General features: G+C 47.0%; 1 protein-coding gene across 7 annotated transcripts in view; it reads right to left on the bottom strand.

Moving 5' to 3' along the window:
* FHAD1 (forkhead associated phosphopeptide binding domain 1) overlaps window positions 1-22,402 on the bottom strand; it is a 63,922-nt gene that overhangs the window by 3,177 nt on the left and 38,343 nt on the right. For 6 of the 7 annotated variants that reach the window (XM_061601678.1, XM_061601675.1, XM_061601680.1 and 3 more), the window contains 11 exons: window positions 22,261-22,350; window positions 21,520-21,745; window positions 20,484-20,565; window positions 19,481-19,587; window positions 16,469-16,628; window positions 15,689-15,821; window positions 11,210-11,345; window positions 7,551-7,672; window positions 7,238-7,333; window positions 5,970-6,190; window positions 1,178-1,343 (listed from right to left, as the gene is read on the bottom strand). In XM_061601678.1, coding sequence (XP_061457662.1) covers window positions 1,178-1,343; window positions 5,970-6,190; window positions 7,238-7,333; window positions 7,551-7,672; window positions 11,210-11,345; window positions 15,689-15,821; window positions 16,469-16,628; window positions 19,481-19,587; window positions 20,484-20,565; window positions 21,520-21,745; window positions 22,261-22,350 — 1,539 coding nt within the window. The remainder of the gene's footprint in view (window positions 1-1,177; window positions 1,344-5,969; window positions 6,191-7,237; window positions 7,334-7,550; window positions 7,673-11,209; window positions 11,346-15,688; window positions 15,822-16,468; window positions 16,629-19,480; window positions 19,588-20,483; window positions 20,566-21,519; window positions 21,746-22,260; window positions 22,351-22,402) is intronic. The other variant, XM_061601681.1, reaches the window with a different exon arrangement.

The raw sequence follows: 22,402 nt of genomic DNA, 5'->3' as shown, positions 1-22,402 counted from the left end.
GTCAACTGGTGCTGCAGTTGGATTTTAAAAGGGCTGTAGGGGAGAGGAATCGCCACAGATTTTCAGGTAAGGCTAGAAAAGACCCGTTTGAAACTCCAGAGAACTGCTGCCAGCCAGAATGGATAATACTAAGTTAGGTACACATATGACTCAGCACAAGGCAGCTTCCTATGTCTTATGGTGCACTACTGAACAGTAACAGCTACTTGCTGCATAGCTTTGGGCACCAAGGAGCTTAGTGGCCCTAGTCAGCACAGTCTTGCTTGGCTAACAGGTGGTCTGCAGATTGAACAGAGCAGCCTACATGCTACTTATTGACCCTGGGAATCAGATAATGGCTTGTGCAGCTGGGAGGATTCCCAGCCTCAGTACTTGTGGCCATGGTGGACAAGCAGGCCAGGAGTGTTCCTCTCTCCAAAATTGACCCTTGGATTTAAGCACTAGCCTGGTAGCCATAGGTGAGCAGAACTGGCATGCAGGCGAGTGCATGGTGTTCCATTCAGGGAAGTGAGTGCCCCATCCCTCCTCTGCGGCCAGCATAGAAGCCAAGCGGGTGATAGATGAGGGAAGACCCCTCCTTTGCACCCAGCAGAGAAACACAGCTTTCTGTTTCCGCTCTGACAGCTATCAGCTGGCTAGGAATTAATCGATCAATCCATCTATCTGGCTAGTATTTGGGGGGGCTTTACTTACAAGGCTACCTGAACTAATCGCTGATGATTTGGCAGTGCTGTGAGAAAGGTCCCTCAATCACTGTATGGCGAAGAAAAGGAAATGGGGGAAGTCCATCAAGAGAATGGAGCGCCTCCTGTTTGATTTGACCCAAACATCTCCAACTCCCTACGTGAAAAAGACTATATCTGCCCCTATGGCATTCCCTCCAGCACCACCCAGTGGCTGCAACCTTGTTCCTTTTTCCTCCCCAAGAATGAAGCTGAGTTGGCATCTCTCCCTGGGACTGTGGCGATACTTCAAGATTTGCCCTAAGGGGATGGCACAACCCCTCCCCATTGCTCAGCCAGTCCTTCTCCCCAGAGGCTGAACAAACACAAGCACAGCAGTCGCGTGGAGAATGCTGTCAGGCCACACCTGCCAAAATGCAGAGCTTGCTGCCTTCAGATCTGCACCACAGCTGAGCAGAGGGTTGCCAGCAGCCCTGTGGATCACTATTACCTACCTTTTGCTGTTTAAAAGCCCTGTTCAGCCTCTTCTCCTGAGTCAGCTGCAATTTTGTCCTCTCCAGAGCTTCTTTCAGCAGAGCCTTCTCTTCAGCTTCTCTGTAGATCTTGTCAGCTAATTTGGCCATCTCGGACCGATAGGCTTGCAAAGTCTGCTTGTTCGTCCTGTTTGATGTGTGAGAGAGAGGGCGCCTGGAATTTGGCTTGTTGCAAACTATACTTAAAGACTGGGAAATGTCACCCTGAAGTTTGTTTCCAAGCAAAACTTGCAAGTAAGTTGACATAATTTACTAATCCACAACATTGTGTGGTACATGAACAACCCGGGGGGGGGGACTACCAGTGCTTGGAATTCACTCCTGCTTGATGACCTACAGGCATTTGTGACTCGCCTATAGGCGATGATTAAGCACTTACCCTCTAGGTTAGATTACTGCAATGCATTATATGTGGGGCTGTGTTTGAAGACAGTTTGGAAACTACAGTTAAGGCAGAATTCAGTGGCCAGATTATTGATTGGGACCAGAAGGTATTATTTATTTATTTATTTAATTTGTATCCCGCCCTTCCTCCCAGCAGGAGCCCAGGGTGGCAAAGCATCAAAAAAACTTTAAAACTTCATAAAAAGGTATGACCATATCGCACCTATTCTGGCCAGGTTGCACTGGCTACTTTTTAGTCTCCAGGCTCAATGAAAAGTGCTGGTTCTGACCTTTACAACCCTATACAGTTCAGGACCACAATACTCAAGGAATGCCTCTACCCATATGAACCAGCCCAGACCCTGAGGTCTTCAGCAGAGGTCCTCCTCTGTGGGTCCTGCTCAAGAGGAGTACAGAGGGTGGCCACACAAGAGCAGCCTTTTCAGTGATGGCTTCCCACCTGTGCAATACTGTCCCCAGACAGACATGCCTGGCGCAATCCTTGGCGGTCTTTAGGCGGCTGGCTAAGACTGTTCTGTTTACTTAGGCCTTTGGTTAATTAATCGTTTCCTCTTACAGTGGTGCCTTATAGGCCCCTTCCAACTCCACTATTCTATGATTCATCTTTTAGTGGGGTGGGTAGGACTTACTCCGTATTAATATGCTGCCGGATGGACATTTTATGGATTTTGTATTGTCATTGTTTTGAATGTTTTATGGCTTTAATTGTTTTTATATACTGTATTTTATTTTGCCAAGTTGCTTTGAGACTTTTTATTATATAAAGCGACTAATACATGATAACAACAACAACAATTTGGAAGTTGCTTTATCACCTCTACAGGCCTTTATTACTCCTCTACAGGCGATGATTTGCAAGCTGGCAAATGGCAAACTCTGGATGGGGAAGGAAAAGGCACCCCAGTCAGGGAGCACGGCTGATGTTTTCCTTTCATACAACAGTGCTCTAGACACCTCTCTCTCATACAGAGCCAGAAACAAGGAGAAAGGAAACCCAGTTTTTTAGGTCCTCTGACACCCAGCACTCCACACAGACCCAGCAAAGGTCTGTCCTAGCAAAGCATTGATGTCCTCACACTCTTCTGCTTAGTATTCTTTTAAAACAGGTTTATATATAGAATTTGGGAGCTCTGTCCTGATCAAGCTTTGCTCACATCAGACCAACTCTTGTACTGAGTGCCTGCTTATATTTCAGCTGCTCCTGCGTTTTTCTTAAAAAAGGCCTGACTAATTATATTCAAAATTACATGAAAAAAGTATTTTCTCTGTATAATACATATGAAAGGCAAGCAGCATGAAATACGGTAATTTTATATTAACACACACATATTTTTACACAGCTGTTTGCATTGTTGTACGTATCTTCTCATGTGCTGTTTACTTTAGGAAAAATACAGGGTATATGCTTATAATATGTTAATAATAATAACAGATTAGTTGCGTGCTACCCGAAGGTCTCCAAGCAACTTACAAAATAATGAAAAGGCAAAATATCATACATAAAACAAAACAAAAAATAAAATAAAGCACTCCTCCATACAGCACACTAATGCAACATCATCATCTCAGTCTATCAAATGCCTGGGGAAAAAGATAAGGCACCAAAATATGTCAATGAAGGCGCCAGGCAGACCTCACTGGGGAGTACATTTCACAGATGGGGAGCCACAACTGAAAAGACCCTCTCCCTTGTCACCACCCTCCAAGCTTCCTTCAAAGGGGGGGGGACTTGGAGATCTAAGATCTAAGGGTCTGGGCAGGTTTAAAAGCAAGAGTTATTAATTTCATGGATGCCATGGCCAATATCTCTCAACCATCAAATGCCTGGGTAAATTTCTCCTGAAAATCATGAGGGAGACAGGTGCATCTAACCAGAGGACATTCCACAACTGGGGAACCACCACTGAGAAGGCCTTGTCATGGATGACCACCAGCCAGGCAGCAGCCAGGGCTAGTGTTAGTTCCTACTAGCCACAATGGCTGTGTGCTACCTCCAATATCCGCTGAAAATTGCTTCCCCTGAACTGTAGTGGGTGTGGTCTTCCAAAGGATGGAGAGCATTCCTCTGATTGAAGGTCATCAGGGTGTCCCCCTCCTCTACCTCCTCCTCCTCACTGGGGAGCACATCCCACAGATGGGGAGCCACAACTGAAGGGGGTCTCTTCCTTGTCACCCCCTCACAGGGGGGACCTGCAGAAGGGCCTCAGAAAAATAATGCATAACATATACAAGCATTCCCTGTATTTTTGGTGAAACTAGGAAGCTGCAAAAATTGTGCAGATAAGCTGAACACTGAGATTGTCAGAAAACTCCACCCCTGATCTGGAGGCCCACAGATTTCCCATCTTTGCTTTAAACTTTAGAAATGGCTTAGGACCAGGATACCTGAAGGATCGCCTCTTCCCTGCTTGCTGTCGTGACCCAGGCTGGGAGGAGGCAGGTAGATGAGGGTGAGACAGATGACAAGGACCTGGACTGGGAACCTGGACAGAGGGCAAGCAGTGGGGTTCTTCCGGGATGCCCCAACCCCTGTCTTGGACAGCTCAGCCCCCTCAGTTCCAGACTCCCCTGATAAAGCATCACCTGGCCTGTCAGTTGCTCTCCGATCAGACACATCCTTGCCCTCATCAGAGACTCAGCCTAGCCAGCCGGATGCTTCCCAGGTGAGCAATGCCCAGCTTCCCACGCCCAAACTGACAGTTAGCAACCCCCCTCCGTTGGAGGTGAAAGGTGAGATCAAACCACTGTCACCCTGCGCTCGGAGGCGACAGGGGCGGGGAGTTCAACAGTTGGAGCGGAGGTGGAGTCTTTGTTTGCATGCACAATCCAAGCCTACCTAAGCTGACTGGGGGGGGCAGTTGCTGAGTCAACATCTTAGAGTAACGAGGTCATTCTTAGTCAGTGTTCGTTCAGGACAAAGTTCCTAGAAAACTTAGTTAGGTTAATGAGGCGCTCTGTTTGGATGTATCTATAACTTTAATAAAAAGAAAAAAAAACCACACTCAGGTCTGAGAACGAGTCCTTCGACTTCGGGCAGGACACCTGTACCTGCCTGGACTGTAAGATCTTAATCGGAGCTTCTTCTTCAGTTTCCTCCGCCTAATGAGGTGGTTGGTTCCAGGGAAGGGGCCTTCATGGTGTTGGCACCATTATGGAATGCACTCTCCAGAAGGACTTGTCTGGCTTCTTTTCAGGATTTTTAAAAATGTATTTTCAACACTGAGGCCTTTCTTTTCTCCCAGGCTTTTCAAACTTTTAGTTCTTAGAACTAGTTTGTCCCCCTTTGCTGGTTTTTCAAGTGCTGCTTACTGATTTTATGCAGGTGTATGTTTCTGAGTTGCTCTCATTAATTTTGAAATGGTACTACTATTATGCAAGTTATTTTTTGTTTAGTATTGTTGCGGGTTGTATTTTACTGCCGTTAAATTGTAAACTGCCCAGAGCAAACAGTTCAGTGGGGAGTCAAGAAACACCCAAAATAAATAAATGTGGCTACTCCTAGTAATAAACGAAATGAGCTTTTGTCATTGCAAAATACACAAATGGCACCTTATTCATTTCATTTCAGAATTGCTCCCCATGAAACAACCTGGAAGCAACAGAAACGTTATTTAAAAAATCAATAAAAAACACAAGACATGCAAAAGCAATTTCAAGTCCAATACAGATGCAGACTGGGTTAAAAATCTCCACTTAAAAGGCTTACTGAAAAAGGAAGGCCTTCAATAAGTCCTGAAAAGAAAACAGATCAGGTGCCTGTCCGGTACATAATGGGAGAGAGTTCCAAAGAATAGGTGCCACCAGGCTAAAGGCCTGATCTTTTAGGTACCCTGGCTTCAAGCTGTAAAGGGCTTTGTACCCCAGTACCAGCACCTTGAACTTAGCTTGGTAGCTAACTGGCAACCAAGGAGCCCTTGAGCTGCTGTTTTACAGCTTCCGGGCCAACCCTCAGGGATAGCCTCACAGTGCACTGCAATTGCCTAACCCGGAGTGCATGTACAACAGTGGTCAGGCTATCCCGGCCCAGAGATGGCTATAGGTGTCACACCAGCCGAAGGGGATAAAAGGCACTCCTAGCCACAGAGGTCACCTGGGCCTCTAGTGACAGAGATGTACCCAAGAGCCCCAAACTGCCCCAGGAAGCCGTCGAGCCATAACTGAGTTATTGCAGCAGAAACCAGGCTGCCGCTTGTCACATTTTAAGAGCGACACCTTCAGAATAAGAACGCTGTTCGGTGGGGGAAACGCAACCGTGTCTGCCGAAAGGGGAGCTAACCTGCTCATGACATACTGCCAAGGCAGTCCTTGGTGCGCCGACCAAACTGGTCCCCGGGGGGCGTGTTTGTACCTGAAGTGCCCGACATCTCTCTCGTACTCTTGCAGCAGCGACTCTTTTCGTTCAAGACGGTTCTTGAGCTTGCTGATCTTGTCGAAGAGCAACTCGAGGTCCTTTTGCCGCCTCATCCCAACCTTCTCCCGTTCATAGTGGGGAAGGTGCTTCACTGTCTGCAGGCCTGTCAGGTCCTTGACATTCATCAGGCAGGCAAGGTCCTGAATCAGGCTGAGGTACTGGGGGGGGGGGGAAGAGAAGAGCAGGGGGCAACCTATTGGCTGGACGCACCAGTCTTTCCTACCAGCGAAAATCCCACATTCTCCATCCATCAGAATTTTGCATTGCCTCCAAAGCTATAAAGCTGAATAAACAACCAACAAGGCGTTTCTGATTCACCCGTATACACAGGTGAAGGCCAGCACAGATATCCAGTGTGATGTAGCCATGTAAACAAGAAGTGGGTTACCCAGTAATGGGCGGAGCCAGAGTAGAAGTGGGAGGAGCAACAGCTATGACTCTTACCTCTGTTATAATAAAACGCAGAGATTTCTACATACAGCCAATCCTCACACACTCTAGCTTTCATCCAGCCAGAGGAATTGTCACAGTTCACAGGGGCACATTTCAGCCAGGCAAAAGCACTTGAGGAGGGATTTAGTCTGGCAATAAGGGGTGTGAACTTGAAAAGAGTCCCCAAGGGCCAAATAGAGAAACCTGGAGAACACAATTGGCCCCTGAGGTTCCCCACCCGATGTAAACCAAGGACGGTGCCAGTATCTGGCACCCTTGGGAAGTTGCCAAGGCCCATCTGACCTGGCAGGGGCCCCACCCATCCGTTTCCCACAACCACAGGCTTCTCTGGGGGTGGCAGATAGACCTGGGAAGCCCCAAAACCTCTCTGGGCAATCCTACCTTTAAACATTTCCCACAATGCCAAATGGCTCGCAGCCACATCCTGCATACTATGGTGCTACTGCCTGTTGACAGTGTTGCCCCCACAACAGGTAAGCCTGCTGATGTGGGGGGGGGAAGGGTATTTGATAGCACTTTGCTGGGGGTGGAGTGGGATCAAATCTGGGACCATCCCTGATGTAAGCACACGCTGAATAACAGTACTCACAGCAGACTCACTTGGGAGTGGGAGGCATGGAGCGGGGGGGGGATGGAAAAGGGGAGCACATCTTCGACACAGATCAGGGGAGGGCTGTGTGCCGTGATGCCCCCGCAATGTAAACCTCCCTTCTCCATCACAAAGCACTTTAAAACATTCCTCATTTTCATACCATGTTCTCACTGAAGTCTAAAGCATCGGCCATTTCCAGCTTTGCCGTCCTCTCTATCGTCACGTTAGGATCTGGCCTGGAAACACTGCTTTGAAGCTGGGAGGGGGGCGGGAGGAAGGAAATAAAACAACATATTCTGAAATGTTCAGAATAGATTATTATTCAGAAAAGAGTAGATTGAACATTCAGAGTAAGGAACTACAGCCGAAAGGACATCAACAAATATCTACCTTACTTCCGTGACATGTTTTCCAAAGGAAGCATCACCAGGACGCAATGCAGAGTTCACTGTAGGATGAAACGCAGAGCTTACCTTTTTAGCATCCGCTGCTGCCATCAATGCTGTCACCTGCTCTTCCTCCGTTTTGCGTTCTCTCTTCTCTGTTAGGCCTTTTTTAATCACTATAAGGGGCTCTCCAATCTTTTCTTCAAAATCTAAACGAGAAACAGGAGTTGCTGTACTGTGGCACTTCCCGTTTTACTTGAATCTCACAGCGAACAATTTCTGCAGAGGTACGGTTCTGGAGACAAGCACCTATGGCAGGGGTCACCAACCTTTCTGGACCAGAGGGCACGTTTCAAATTTTGAGGGAGTGCATGGCGTAACACAAAATTAGAGCGTCGTCATGGTGAAGCTTTTCTCTTAATTCTATTTCCTTACTAGAAAAGGCTTGACCAGCTGAATTTCTGCCTTCCATATAGCTGTGAAAGGCACAGGAATCCTGTCTTTCCCCAATGCCAACCCTAAACCAAAGCCTAGGCTGCCAGCATGTACCCACTTACCTAGTAAGCCCCACGGAACACAGTGAGACTTACTTCTGAGTAGACATGCATACCATTGTTACTGTAAGTTAACTATACAATGAACCTGATCTTCAGCTCCTGCAAAGCAGAAAACATGCTCAAGCTTTTTGCAAAGTTTTCACATTTGCCTTTTGCGGGGAGGGGGGATTCTTCAACACTTAGTGTGTAGTAGCATTTGCAGAAAATAATTTCTAGGCACTACCTGATCTCAGGTGAACCCAGCATAGGAAAGATGTGTCCTGGTTGCTAAGGAAAAAAGAAGGGCAAACTATGGAGATTTCAAGGACTAGGAAAAAAGACAGAAAAAGTGCACTAAAAGGGATGGTGAAACAGCAGATCTGAAGGGCCCCAGGGATTCCTATTACCTGGTATCCAAACAACTCACTTGCCAGTCACAGCTCTGACTTCACTTATTGGCTAGTAACACTGACAGACAGGAGCAGCCGGGCTGGCTCATTTCACAGAAATCGCTTAGAAGGATACTCACACATTTTGCTCCATAACTTCCTTTGTAGGAGGGCTAGAGACTTGCTTTTTTTTTTTAATGAAAGCTCAGATTCTGGGCTACCTGCTGGGGGCACCACTGAAGCCCTTCACAGACAACATGGTGCCTTCGGGCAACAGGTTGGCGATCTCCAACCTATGGGGTAGAATGTTTGGACTAGGAGAGAACAAGCCCAGGTTCAAATCTCTGTTCATCCATGAAGTTCATCTTGTGATCTTGGATAGTCACTTTCTGTCTTCTAAGAAGCTTAAAATTTGATTGGAGAAGCAGTGCTGGGGGAGGTGTTTAATCCTTTGCATGTGCACACACACGCCCTTTGATCTTGCTATTAATTTATAGAACAGGAGTGGGGAACCTTTTTGAGCCCGAGGGCCACATTCCCTTCTGGGCAACCTTCTAGGGGCCATGTGCCAATGGCAGGTGGGACCAGAGGCAAAATTGGGTGGAGAAATGGATGTGAATTTTACCTTTGTCCAGCAGGCTGGTCTCAACCCACCCTCGCACACCCTTCTCTGTCCTCCTTCTAGGAAACAAGAGCTCAAGGACGTGTTCCAGCCAGGCAGAAGCAGTCAAGGAGGGTGCGACGCATGCACAGTGAGCAATGTGGCCTGGGAAGAGGAGGTGAGGGTGGGGAGTAGGAAGTGGGTGTGGCCTGGGGCCAGATAAGAGAAATTTGGAGGGCCGCATTTAACCTATGGGCCAGAGGTTCTCCACATGTGGTACAGAATTTGCTGACACAAGGATGTGGTGGTGGCTGTTAACCAGGGCAGTGGAGTCGGCGTCGTGGAATCGGAAGCAATTTTGGGTGGAGTCGGAGTCGGTAGAAATGTACCGACTCCGGCTTCAAAATAAAAACTTTCATAGGAATTTAGGAAAGTTTTCTCGTTCAGAAATTTTAATCAAATAAATATATTTTATGTTCTATCAATCTAGCCTGATGATTCACGTGGTGGTGATGAAATGCCTTGTGCTACCATTTTGCTACAGTAAATTTGTTATTACTAGTTAATATACATTTGCCATTTATGGAGGAGTCGGAGTCGGACAGTAGAAAAATAGAGGAGTCGGAGTCGAAGGTCTGGCATACCGACTCCACAGCCCTGCTGCCAACTTAGATGACCTTAAGAGAGGAGAAGGATTAATTCATACAAGAGGGCAGCAGGTCTCTCTCAAAAGCCATGATGGATAGAAGGTACCTTCAGGTTCAGAGGCTGTACACCACTCAGCCCGTCCCATGAGGGGCAACAGTGGTCTGTTGCCTGTGTCCAGCTTGAGGGCCCTCTGGAGGCATTGGTGTCACAACCCTGGAGGCCCGCAATGACCAGGTCACGAAGTTAAGAACGTAGTCCCACCGTGTAAGCAGCCAGGCCCTGAGCCGGATGTTGGTGATAAAGGACCACTGACCCCAAGGATGGCAGGCAAGGAACCTGTCGAAACGGCTTCCACAGCACTGGGCCCCATAGGACCAGAGCCAGAACCCTCCCAGGCACCTTCCCCTGGGCTTGAGGCACCAGGCTACGGAATACAGGAGAAATGCCTGTCTTCAGGCCAGAGGGCTGGCCCTTTGAGAGGCAACAGTCCTCCAAAAGGGGGAGGCGCCTGCAAAAGGTGGGCTTGGAGACAGAGGCTCAAAAAGAGCTCAGCCCGCCTCCCACCCTTATCGGGCCAAGCTGTTCGCCAGGAGCTCTCCTTCACGGTGTTGGGAAAACTGACTTGTTCTGCGGGCTCCTCCGGGGGCCCAGAATGGGACAACCTGAATGGCCAGTGGGGGAAGCAGGAAGCTGGCCTAGATGTGATCCAGCTGTGCTATTACTAGCCCTGGACGGGCGTGCAAATACAAAACAGCCCAGAGGAAAGAATTATACTCCCTCCTCCTCAGTGCTGCTGCTAATCAAATCTGGAACCTTTTGCGCCTGTTTTAAAGTCACCTTCCGCCCATATCAAGTTCTCCCATGTCGAGTACGGTTTGGCCTGGCACTGCCTGCTCGGAGTTCCAGCTGTCACAAGGAGCTAAAATTTAAATTCTGCAAAGCGAAACCTTGCAAGTAAAGCCCCAGGCTACCTACAAGGTACTGGTATGTGAGAAAAACTACCAAGGTGTGTCGAGGATTCCCCCTGCAAGAATGAGATGTAGGCACTTAAAAGGAAAAACTAGCACCCCAGGGTTCCATTTGAGCGGTCAGATGATCGCAGCCCTGCATGTTATGGTGCCTCTGCTTGTAGCAGCATTTAAAGGCATGTCAGTAGCTCTAACTAGCTGAACAATATTGCTTATGCATTTTACGCTAGACCTATGCAGGTATTTGAACATAACACAAGAATGTAAGAAGAGCTGGCTGCTGGCTCAGGCCAGTGGCCCATCTAGTCCAGCATCCTGTTCTCACAGGGGCCAATCGGATGCCCCAAAGGGAAGCCTGCATGCAGGACTTGAGCACAACAGCATCTCCCCTCCTGCCATGCCCAGCAACTGGGATTCAGCAGCACTCCGCCGCCAACCCCAATGGAGGCAAAGCGTAGCAATGTGCAGGAGCCTGAGGCCGTATAGGAAGGCTCGATTCCTTACTGCTGCTTCTCACTATGAAAGCAGGCGTTCATCTGAAAGCCCAAGGAAGCTGCACGCACAACTCATTGCCCAAGAGCATTGCAGCCGACACAGCACTCACCCAACGGGTGACCCCTTTCTAGCATTTTGACTCTTTGCCGCAGCTCAGCCAGGGCATCTTTCTGGCGATGGATGATTTCCTCGTGCCTGGAGCCTTTGCACCTTGCTCCCAGATCGGCTAGGTCCAAGGCTGGTACCTGCGGGGAGGGAGGGAAAAAAAGGCTCAGATAAATAATCCCTTTTGAGCCAACAAGGTGAAAGCGACCCCCCCCTTTGTAAAACTTGCTTCCGTGTGGCTCTGCTATGCAGCAGCTGCCAAGCTTGAAAAGGGGAAGTTAGTCAGACACTCTCAAAGAGTTCCCCTTTCTAAAAGGGGAAGCAGCTCTCTTGCATCAGAATGCCTTGGCAATGTTCCATCTCCTGCGGAACTCACAATATAGGCTGCGGCTGAGAGGAATCTCAGTGCACCATCTTGGTCTCACAACGTCACTCATGCTTGGTTCCTGTTTTTGCCTTTCCTAATCTTTGCAATCCCTCCTCCCCCACAAACACATTTTATTTTACAAAACCTTTGTTCTTCCTATGAGAGCCTTTCACAGGGTTGCATTCAGTTAAGTTAGAACAGACCCAACAGAACGAATGCACCTAAATTAGTCATAATTTCAGTGGGTTTACTCTGAGTAGGACTAATACTGGGTACAACCCAGAGCCCATTCATAAAAACAATCTCAATCAAAACATTTTAACAAAGTAAGGGAATTTTATAGATATGTAATTTTTAAATATTCAGCATTTATAAGGAGTGTATGGACTGTATGAACGTATAAGATCTTCCCTATACAGACATTGTAATAGGGTTGTATCCAATGCTAGTCCTAGTTAGATCAGACCCACTACAGTTAATGGCCATAACTAACTTTGGTTCACTCACTTCCATGGGTCTCTCTGAGTAGAATTTAGCTGGTTACATTGTTTAAGAAAGATTTCTCATTTCTTTGTAAAATCATAGAGTGGGAAAACCCCCAAAGGCCACCCTAATCTCCCAATGGAAAGGGCAGAACCACTGACACAGTTGATCTCTGGGGGCTGATACAGTAACATGAATTCAGGCCACACCAGCTGATTCTCAAAAATTCAGAGAAACGCTGGCTCAAGTGAACCAGGCAAACCACACTCTACGTGGGAAGGTTTTAAAACAAACAAACAGTGTAGGGAACATAGGAAAACGCTTTATCCCAGGTCAGGCTAATTGTCAGTCTAGCCTAGTATAGTCTGCTCTGACAGGCAGCAGCGCAGGCAGTTTTCCCCAATGCTTGCCACCACATCCTTTCAGCTGCAGGTGCCAGGGACTGAATCTGGGACCTTCTGCAAACCAAGTGCTCTCAAACAGAACTACAGTCCTTCCAGTGCATAGTCACTACTCAGGACACTTCTGATCAAACGTTACATTAGACTTTCCCTATATTGAGTCAGTCCATTGGGCTGTCTGGGCCAGTATTGTCTACTCAGATTGGAAGAGTCTCTTGGGCAGAGAGAGGTATTCTCCACCTCTTGGTATCTGATCCTTTGAATTGGATATGCCAGGGATTGAATCTAGGTCCTTCTATATGTAAAGAAGGTACTCTGCTCCTGAGCCACAGTTCCTTGCCGTGTGTGTGTATATCTGGGGGTGGGTGGTGTGTCACTAATTTGGGCTGTGGAAATAGTTCAGCCCAGGCCTCAAATTATTTAACTGCTGGAAATGGCCCCGAAAAGCCTTTGAAAATACCCTAGGTGTAGACTTTTTATCAATAACCAATACAAACCTTTATTTGCAAAGGACCCAGAATCATAAACCTCTCTCTCAAAAAAAAAGGGGGGGGAAGAGCCTGAGTGCATCACTTCTGTTCTCCCACAAGCTGCCTTCCCAACTCTAATGAGCAATTACACTTAACAAGACTTCCCATTTTGCAAAGTGCTATAAAAACATTTGCCAGTCACCTATCACAACATGCCTGGCTGATAGGTACGTAATGAGAATCAAGCTCAGCTTGCATGGGATGGAGGACCATTTGAACAGGCTGCATGCTGCCAGCCACCTGAGCTCTTGGGGGTGGTCTCCACAGGGCGCACAGTGTTGCAGCAGCTCCAGGGCGACTGGTCCAGAGCAATGGGCCTTTGGGCCCTGCTCCATCCACCCAAGTGGGAGAGCTTCTTTGCCCAGTTCAATTTGGCTTCAGAGTGGCTGTACTGGAGCCCTGATGCAGCAGCATCGATGGCAGCTGCTGTATCAGCAGTGCAGACAGGGCTGGTTCCTATCACTGGAGCAAAAAGACAAGCTGACCTATCACCTGCGCTGGGACTCTCTGTTTTGCCCCATCACAAGATGGTAAGACAGCAGGCTGTACAACTGCCACAGAGTAACTGGAGCCAACACATCATGCGTGAGGAACATTCGGTCCCCCAGATGTTGCTGAACTATTTATTTATTAGATTTATATTTTATTTATTTATTTATTATTTGATTTCTATCCCGCCCTTCCTCCCAGCAGGAGCCCAGGGCAGCAAACAAAGCACTAAAAACACTTTAAAACATCATAAAAACAGATCTTAAAATACATTAAAACAAAACAGCGTTAAAAACATTAAAAAAAACTTTTTAAAAAGGGTTAAAAACATTATTAAAAAACATATTAAGCAATTCTAACACAGATGCATACTGGGATAGGTCTCAACTTAAAAGACTTGTTGAAGAGGAAAGTCTTCAAAAGACGCTGAAAAGATAGTAGAGATGGCGCCTGCCTAATATTTAAGGAGAGGGAATTCCACAGGGTAGGTGCCGCCACACTAAAGGTCCATTTCCTATATTGTGCAGAACGAACCTCCTGATAAGATGGTATCTGCAGGAGGCCCTCACCTGCAGAGCACAGTGATCGACTGGGTATATAAGAGGTAAGACGGTCTTTCAGGTATCCTGGTCCCCAGCTGTATAGGGCTTCGTACACAAAAACTAATTGGGTGTTAGAGCAAAGTAAACCAGAACTGTCATTAGAAGCTAAAATAATGAAACTGAGGTTATCATACTTTGGACACATAATGAGAAGACACGATTCATTAGAAAAGACAATAATGCTGGGAAAACAGAAGGGAGTAGAAAAAGAGGAAGCCAAACAAGAGATGGATTGATTGCATAAAGGAAGCCACAGACCTGAACTTGCAAGATCTGAAGAGGGTGGGTTATAACAGATGCTCTTGGAGGTTGCTGATTCATAGGGTCGCAGTAAGTCGAAATCAGCGTGAAGGCACATAACAACAACAAAAAACCTAGAACCTTGAACTTGGCCCAGTAGCAAATGGGCAGCCAGTGCCCACCCTTTTCCCCAGTAGGAGCAGCACAGGGCAGCAACTATACCTCCCATCAGTCCCCGGCAAGCGTAGTCAATGGCCAAGGATGATAGGAGTTACAGTTCAGCAATATTTGAAGGGCCGAAGGCTCCCCACCCCTGCAATACATGATCCATCTGCTCTCCTGGACAGGTACTGGTTTACAGGTTTACAGCCTGTTGCTAAATCGTAAGTTGTGGTCCTTGTGTTAAGCAAGCCACTGTCCCTCATCCTCAACATTTCCATCTGTAAAATGGGGATAATAATATGGCCCAGCTTGCAGGATCATTGCAAGGAATGTAGGAAGCTGCTGTAAACAGAGTCAGGTCATAGGCCCAACTAGTTTTGTCTACACCAGCAGTGTGGAACCTCCAGCTTGTGGGCCTAATTAGGCCTGACAGGCCTCCCCAGTTGGCCCGTGAAGCTGTTTTGGCCAAGCCATGGCCACCTTCCCTACACTTGACATCATATATGGTATCAGGTGTGAGGCAGATTAAAGATACGCCGACTGGGAACAATTCTCAAAGGTTTCAGGCAGGAGGCTTTCCTAGCTCAACCTGGAGATGCCAGGGACTGACCACGGGACCTTCAGCATTCAAACAGTCAACAGGCCTTCCCTGAGGACTACTGAGATGCGATGTGCTTTGAACGCTCATCATTATGATCATGACTGGGTTTGATACACAAAGACTAACTTGTCAGGCTCTGGCTAAAATGTCATTTTCAAGGTTGCAATGAATTGTTACTGGAACAAACTAACATTCTGGAGATGCTAAATCATTCAGTAACTTTAGAGCTTCTTCCAAAGAGCTTCTTCAGCCGTTATATTTGCTTCCTGAAGCAAGGGTGGGGACCTCAGCCCTTGAGGCCGAATGCAGCCCTTGGGACTCTCCCCAGATCGGACCCCTTCCCTGGGCCACAAGCCTTATCACTGGCATGCGGCCTCTGGAAGGCTCCCCATGAAGGGATGCACCACCCCTGTCTTGCAGGCACACAGACTGAGGACCCCAGGTAGGACCCATCAGCCATGTGGATGTTTCAAGACAGGGATTTAGTGCCTAAATTCTTCCGCCTCCATCTTCCAAGTGCGTTGCTCAGGAGACAAACAGGAGGTAAGGAGAGGCCCTGGATGTAAACCGGCACTATCGAAGTGCTCCCTGGTTCAAACATCACTTGCCTTTCTGGTTGTGGGGGCCTCATCCGGGGAGGAATCCCTCGTCTGCACACTCTTGTTTTGCACAATTTTCTCAGGTTCTCCCGGCTTTTCTTCCACCTCCGCCATCAGCTCTTTCAGCTTCTCTCTGCTGATCCTGCACTCAAAAGAAAAGGGGGAAAAAAGAGAATATGTTGCTAAAAGAGAATGACAGGTGGAGGAGACCAAAGGCTGCATGCTCTTCATGCTGTTAATGTTCGCAAGTGACTAGCCAAGAACAGACAGTGAACGAGCGGCGGCAGCAGAGCCAGACCACTGGCCCAACGAGCCCAGCAACACCTGCTGGGTCTGGAAGCAGCTCTCCAAAGGCTTTCCCAGCCCTTCTCCTACCACTTCTTTAAAAAGAAGAAATCAGGGGGCTGAATCTGGGACCTCCTATCTATGCTCTCTTAGCTACCACCCTAACCATAAAGGATTTCTTAAAAACATGGTTCTGGTGTGGCTGTATTTAGTGCAGCCCATCCCTGCAAGACCCACAGCACCTGTGATTGCAGCAATGGGCCCACTGGGTATCGGTGTGGCGTAGTGCTTAGAGTTATCAGTCCAGGACTGGAGAGACCTGAGCTCAAATACCCACTCAGCCATGAAGCTTGCTGGGTGGACTTGGGCAAGTCGCTGTCTCTCAGCCCAACCTACCTCACAGGGCTGTTTTGAGGACAAACTTGGAAGAGGCAGGAACTATGTACGCTGCCTTGAGCTCCTTGGAGGAAAGGTGTGCTATAGATAAATACATACATATCCTACCTTAATTCTTCGCTTTGCACTTGGAGGTCCACCTCTTTCTGGTCCACGAGCTTGGACATCTCAAACAGTTTCTCTCGGAGATGGTTAAGTTCGTGGGCTTGGCTGTGGACAAGACGCCGTTTCTGCTCCAGCTCCATCTTCTGCTTTTCGCTGAGTTCTCCTGCACAAAGAAAGGTCAGAATGGTTTGGGGCTGTAGATCCTGAGTGTAGATCTCCTCAGTTTTACCTCTCATGGTCCCCGCATTAATGGCATAGGCAATGCAGGTCATGCAATTATTAAAAATATGTATGGCTGTATTCATAGAATAGTAGAGTTAGAAGGGGCCTTTAAGGCCATCAAGTCCAACCCGCTGATCAATGCAGGAATCCAAATCAAAGCATTCCCGACAGATGGGTGCCCAGCTGCCTCTTGAATGCCTCCAGTGTCAGAGAGCCCACTACCTCTCTAGGTCATTGGTTCCATTGTCGTATGGCTCTAACAGTGAGGAAGTTTTTCCTGATGTCCAGTCAAAATCTGGCTTCCTGCAACTTGAGCCCATTATTCCGTGTCCTGTACTCTGGGATGATTGAGAAGAGTTCCCGGCCCTCCTCTATGTGACAACCTTCCATGTACTTGAAGAGTGCTATCATATCTCCCCTCACTCTTCTCCAGGCTATACATGCCCAATTCTTTCAGTCTCTCCTTGTAGGGCTTTGTTTCCAGTCCCCTGATCATCCTTGTTGCCCTCCTCTGAACCTGTTCCAGTTTGTCTGCATCCTTCTTGAACTGTGGAGACCAGAACTGCATGCAGTATTCAACTAAGCCCTATTCAGAGTAGACCCACTGAAATGAATGAACCTTTGAGTAGGACTTGCGTTGAATACCACCCATAGGATTTCTTGACCTGCCCTTCACCATAAGATCCCAGGGCAAGTTATAACAATGTAAAATCAGTTAAAACAATTTACAATCAGAAGACTATATATATTAGGTGTCAAAGAGCAGGGTAAAGATCTTCAGCATGTTATGAAAGCTGGAGTCCATAGTAGCATCTGCTATAAGTGTTAGGGATCTGGAAACCTTTAGCAGAGTCTTCCTAACTCTAGCAGCATCCTGATTAGTATTGTCCAACAGATCTTTTACTCAGATCTTCTACCGACAGCAAGGTAGTACAGCAAGCTGTACAATGAAGATGCTAGACACTCTTCTATGGGAAAAAAAAATTCACAGGGGATGCCCCAGAAAATGCCCTCTCCTGGGAAGCCACCCCTGAAAACTTCTGAGGGTGGTAGAACTACCAAGGGCACCCCCTCTGCCAATCTTAACACCCAAGAGGGTCTGTAGCGAAGGAGGTGGACTTTCAGATTTTCGTGGCCTCAGACATTTGGTTCATGTAAGTTGGGGTGGGGAACCTGCAGTCCTCCAGATGTTCCGGGACTACAACTCCATCATCCCTGATCATGGGCCATAATGGCTGCTGGGACTGAGATGAGGGTTGGGAGTCCAGCGATATCTGGACAGCGACAGGTTCCCCACTCTTGATGTAGGCACACACTCCCAGGAACAGGAGAGAGAGAGATGCTTCACCAATCCTTCAGTACCCTGGCCCAACAGACCTAAGCAAGTAGCACTTCCCAGGAGATTGGGAGTCTCTTTTGGGCTCCCAGGCTGCTTTCCCCTTTCTCTTCCCCTCCAGCACATGAGACTTTCTACCTTCTCTCCATGTTTAGAGCCAGCTTGCTGCAGCATGACACCTGCTGTGGTTTTAATGCTAACCACAGCCAGTTTTAAACCTGAGTTTACAACCATGGTTAGTTAGAAGCAGGTGCGGAACCTCTGGTTTGAACTGGATTAACACTGGTGCAGATGATACACTGAAAAAGGACAAAAAGGAGGATTCGAAGTGAGGAGGAAGGAAAGTGCGAGCTGCTAAGTGCTCCCCATCTCCGAACCGAGCTTAAGATATTGGAGACTTGAGTCTGCATGGGGGCATTTGTTCACTGAAGAAGATCTCCCTTGAAAGCATCTCAGGACCACCTTAGCACAGCAAATGGACCCATTGTGGCCCTCAGGACCTTGTTGGACTCCAACTCCCACTGGACCCAACCAGCATGGCCAATGCTCAGGGACGATGGGAGCTGGAGTCCAGCAACATCTGGAGGGCCATAGATTGCCACCCATACTCTATGATCACATATACATCATGCATTTAAATAACTTCTACACCACTTTAAAGGTTATGGCTTTCCCCAAAGAATCCTGGGAACTGTAATTTGTCACAGAGCTACAATACCCAGCACCCATAACAAACTACAATTCCCAGGATACTTTGGGTGAAGCCACGATTGTTAAAGTGGCATACAAGTGCTTTAAATATATGGTGTGAATGTGACCTTCAACAGAACTCCCTCTGTTCAAACACTTTCTTAAGCCCATGCACCTATGAATGTTTATTTGCGAACAACAAAGTCATAGCAAAGCATCATAAATATACAACATGAGAGTTGTAAAAAGATGCAGTCACGTATCACAGAAACTGTCAATGTAATTCAACACATTTTATGTGTTTGTTGCAGCCCAGAAAAAGGAAGATGCTTTTTCAACAATCCCCTTCTCTCTATTAGCAAACAAAACTTCAGTATTTGATTGAACTGACTGCTGACCCTTTCCAAAAAGATGTTCCAGTCTTTTCTTCCTTAACAGTGCAATCCTATGCATGCCTCCTTAGAAGTCCCACTGAGTTCAGTAGGCCTTACTCCCAGACAAATACGGATTCCGCAGAGTGTAGGGAACCTTTGTCCTACAACTCCCATCATCCCTGGACATTGAAGGACCAAATGTTCTCCACACCTGGGATAGAGCATGCCCTCCAGATGTTTTGGCCTAAAACTCCCATCAGCTCCAGCCAACAGGGAGTTGTAGACGGAAATGCCCTGGAAGGCAGCAGGCTGGGGAAAGCTGATCTAAGATTTTATGGAGGGAAGGTCTTAAAAACATATTGGTTAAAGTTACACAATGCCATTTCCACAAACCAATCACATCAGACACCCTGGCTCTGGCTTCCGAGAGTTCCTTCTTTAGTTCGGAAATGAGAGCCTGGTTGGTCACGATTTCATGCTTTGCAGCCACTAATTCCGCCCTGGAGTTTGTGAGACAAAAAAAACAAATTGCAAAAATTCATTTCCAGCTTATTGTTTATTTGATTATTTTGAAACCTTTTGAGTCCAGCTATTACAAGTAAGCTTTATGAACCCAGCCTTCAGTTTTTCCCCCAAGGCCAAAATGCATTTGGGGGTATGATTCAGATGGCGTTCATCACAATGGCTCATTGGCATACTGTCCTGTCACCAGACCGAGAGACCAACTAGATTGGGAATAAGGGGGAAATTACATTCAGTTCAGAGTTAAAGGCAAATCTGTAAAATTCACACTTTCCGAAATAATCTGAAAACTGAAACACAGCCATCCTTCAAAATTCACACTTATTTGAAAGCTGCAATGCAGTTCTCCCACTAGAAATGCATATTAGGGGAAACTGTGCATAAATATGAATATATTAATGAAAATAATATACAAAAATTAATTATATTAGGGAAAATTGCTTGCAAAGATGTGTGCGTTAGTCAAAACTGCATAGAAAATGTGCTTATTAAGGAGAAATTCGCACTAAAATGCTGAAGAGTTTTCATGAGGATTAGTTTTTTTAAAAAAAATTGCGAATTGCAGCAGAAATATGGAGAACTGAATTTAAGACTGGAAAAATGAGAAACTGAACCTGACAGATTTTTCCATCCCTGATCACAATGGCTCACTGGCATTCTGTCAAGTTATGTCACCAGAATTCGAGACCAATTAGACAAGCCTCAAAATATTGCAATAAACCTCAGAAATATGGATCATTACTCCCATTTAGAATCCCCACAAGCGCATATTGCTCTTTTCAATACTTGCTTTCCCCCCACCCCCACAGCTTTTGATTAAACAATGTTGTAAAAAGCAGCGATAGGAAACAGAGTAAATACTTAAACAACTTACTTCAGGAAAACATGGGACCCTTCCGCAGCAGAAACCTCTAGTGGATGGGCTGGCAACAACTTGCAAGGTTCCCTTGGCATTTCTGGAGAAAAAGACACCCAAATATAAAAAATGAACAGGGATACTCGCTCACCCTCAACTATTCCAAAAAACGTTAGCTTCCATTTCTGGATGATTATTTAATCGCACCCTTCCGCTCACAGAAACCCAGGCAGGGTGGCAAACAATGAAGTAATAAAATCATGCAATTAAAAATAATTAAAAAAACCACATTTAAAACATCTAAAAACAACTGAGAAATCTAAAAACATTAAGAACACCTATAAACATTTAATTCTGTTTAGGAGTTCAACAAAAAGCTTTTGGGATTCCAATCAGAAAACTGTTCCAACATTAATCCGCCTTCTCCAAGTTGGTGTCCTGTAGGTGCTTTTGGACTGCAAGTCCTGTCCTCCTCAGCAAGCATGGCTGCGCTTGCTGGGGCTTATGGGAGCTGTAGCCCAAAATATCTGGAGGCCAAATATCTTAGAGAAGGCTGGTTTAAATCAACAGTTGGTGCAGTCCCGTCCCATGTCATGCTCGCAAAATTGCCGGCTGTGTGGCCAGGCGGGGGAAGCAGGGCAGGCTGAAGTCCTAGGAGCTGTAGACGCGTCCTGTTTAAGTGCAATACGTCTACGAGCTGTGGATTCATAGAATCATAGAATAGTAGAGTTGGAAGGGGCCTATAAGGCCATGAAGTCCAACCCCCTGCTCAGTGCAGGAATCCAAATCATATCTCATTCACGGACAAGCACACACAGACGTGTACAGGCACTGACTTCTTCCCTCTCCCTGAGACTGTGCAGAACCCCGACTATCACCCAGCCTCTGACAAAGGGTCAGCCGCATCTGTTTCTGTGAGAGTGGTTGCCTCTTTCTCCAGATGGAAACGGCTACATCTGTTTGGGCCAAGTGCCCAGCTCACAAGCAGGTATTATCACTGGATAAGTTGAGGGCCCCCCAGACAAGAGCTTCCTCCCTGTGTCCTCTGCCTGACCTTCTATTTGCTTCTGAAGCCTTGCGTTTTCATCCTTTGCCTTCTGCAGCTGCTGGGCAGCTTCCAAGAATTTGCTCTGCAAATCCACTATCGTCTTGGAGTGTTGCTTGATCTGTTCCTTATATTCCGATATCTCCTCCCGATGCTTCCGCGTCTGCGTCTCGTTCTCATTCTCAAAGCTCTTTAAGCGGTTCTCCCAGATAGTTAATTTCTCTTCTGCCACAGTCTAAACACAAACAAACCCCAAAACAGAAACACATCTGTTTTGCAAAGGCCAGTCGTTCAACACGTGGGTGACTCTTGGCCGCTGCAGAGGGGGAAAGGAAATCAAACCGGCAAACCTTCCGGCTTATTGGTTTATTGGTTTAATATTTCATTGCTCCCAGGGCAGGTAATATCTTAACGCAAATCTGGGGTGCGCGTGTGCATGGAATCAAGACTCCCTTGAACGGGACAGCTGTCTGAATGCAGAGCTTACTGCAGCAACTCTTGCATCTAGGGGGCTTGCTTTGAGGAGTGGAAGGCGGGCAAGCCAAGGCCCCAATCCCCAACCCTCCAAAGTGGCCTAGCGCCAAATCTCCATTCCTGCAGCTGCTTGTCTTTCACCTCTCAGTTGGCCTGGTGTGCGTGTGGGTGCGTGCAGTGGGAGCAGATGTCACCCTGCAATGAGGATTTGGGCTAGGAGCTCCCAGCTGCTGCACTCTCAAGCAGAATTGCTTTCTGTCTTCCGTCATCAGTTACCTTCCTCCTCTTAGCCTCTTCTAAGCTCTCCAGAGTCTCTCTTATCTTGGCATTTAAAGCTTCCTCTGATTTTGTTTTAAGCTCAATTACCTGCAATGGGGGAAAAAGAAAAAAAAAACCACAAGAAAGGGATGAGCAGAAA

This window comes from Rhineura floridana, chromosome 18 (assembly GCF_030035675.1).
Source record: "Rhineura floridana isolate rRhiFlo1 chromosome 18, rRhiFlo1.hap2, whole genome shotgun sequence".
NCBI lineage: Eukaryota > Metazoa > Chordata > Lepidosauria > Squamata > Rhineuridae > Rhineura > Rhineura floridana.
Note: the sequence above shows the minus strand (reverse complement) of the source record. Positions and strands in the feature narration are given on the sequence as shown.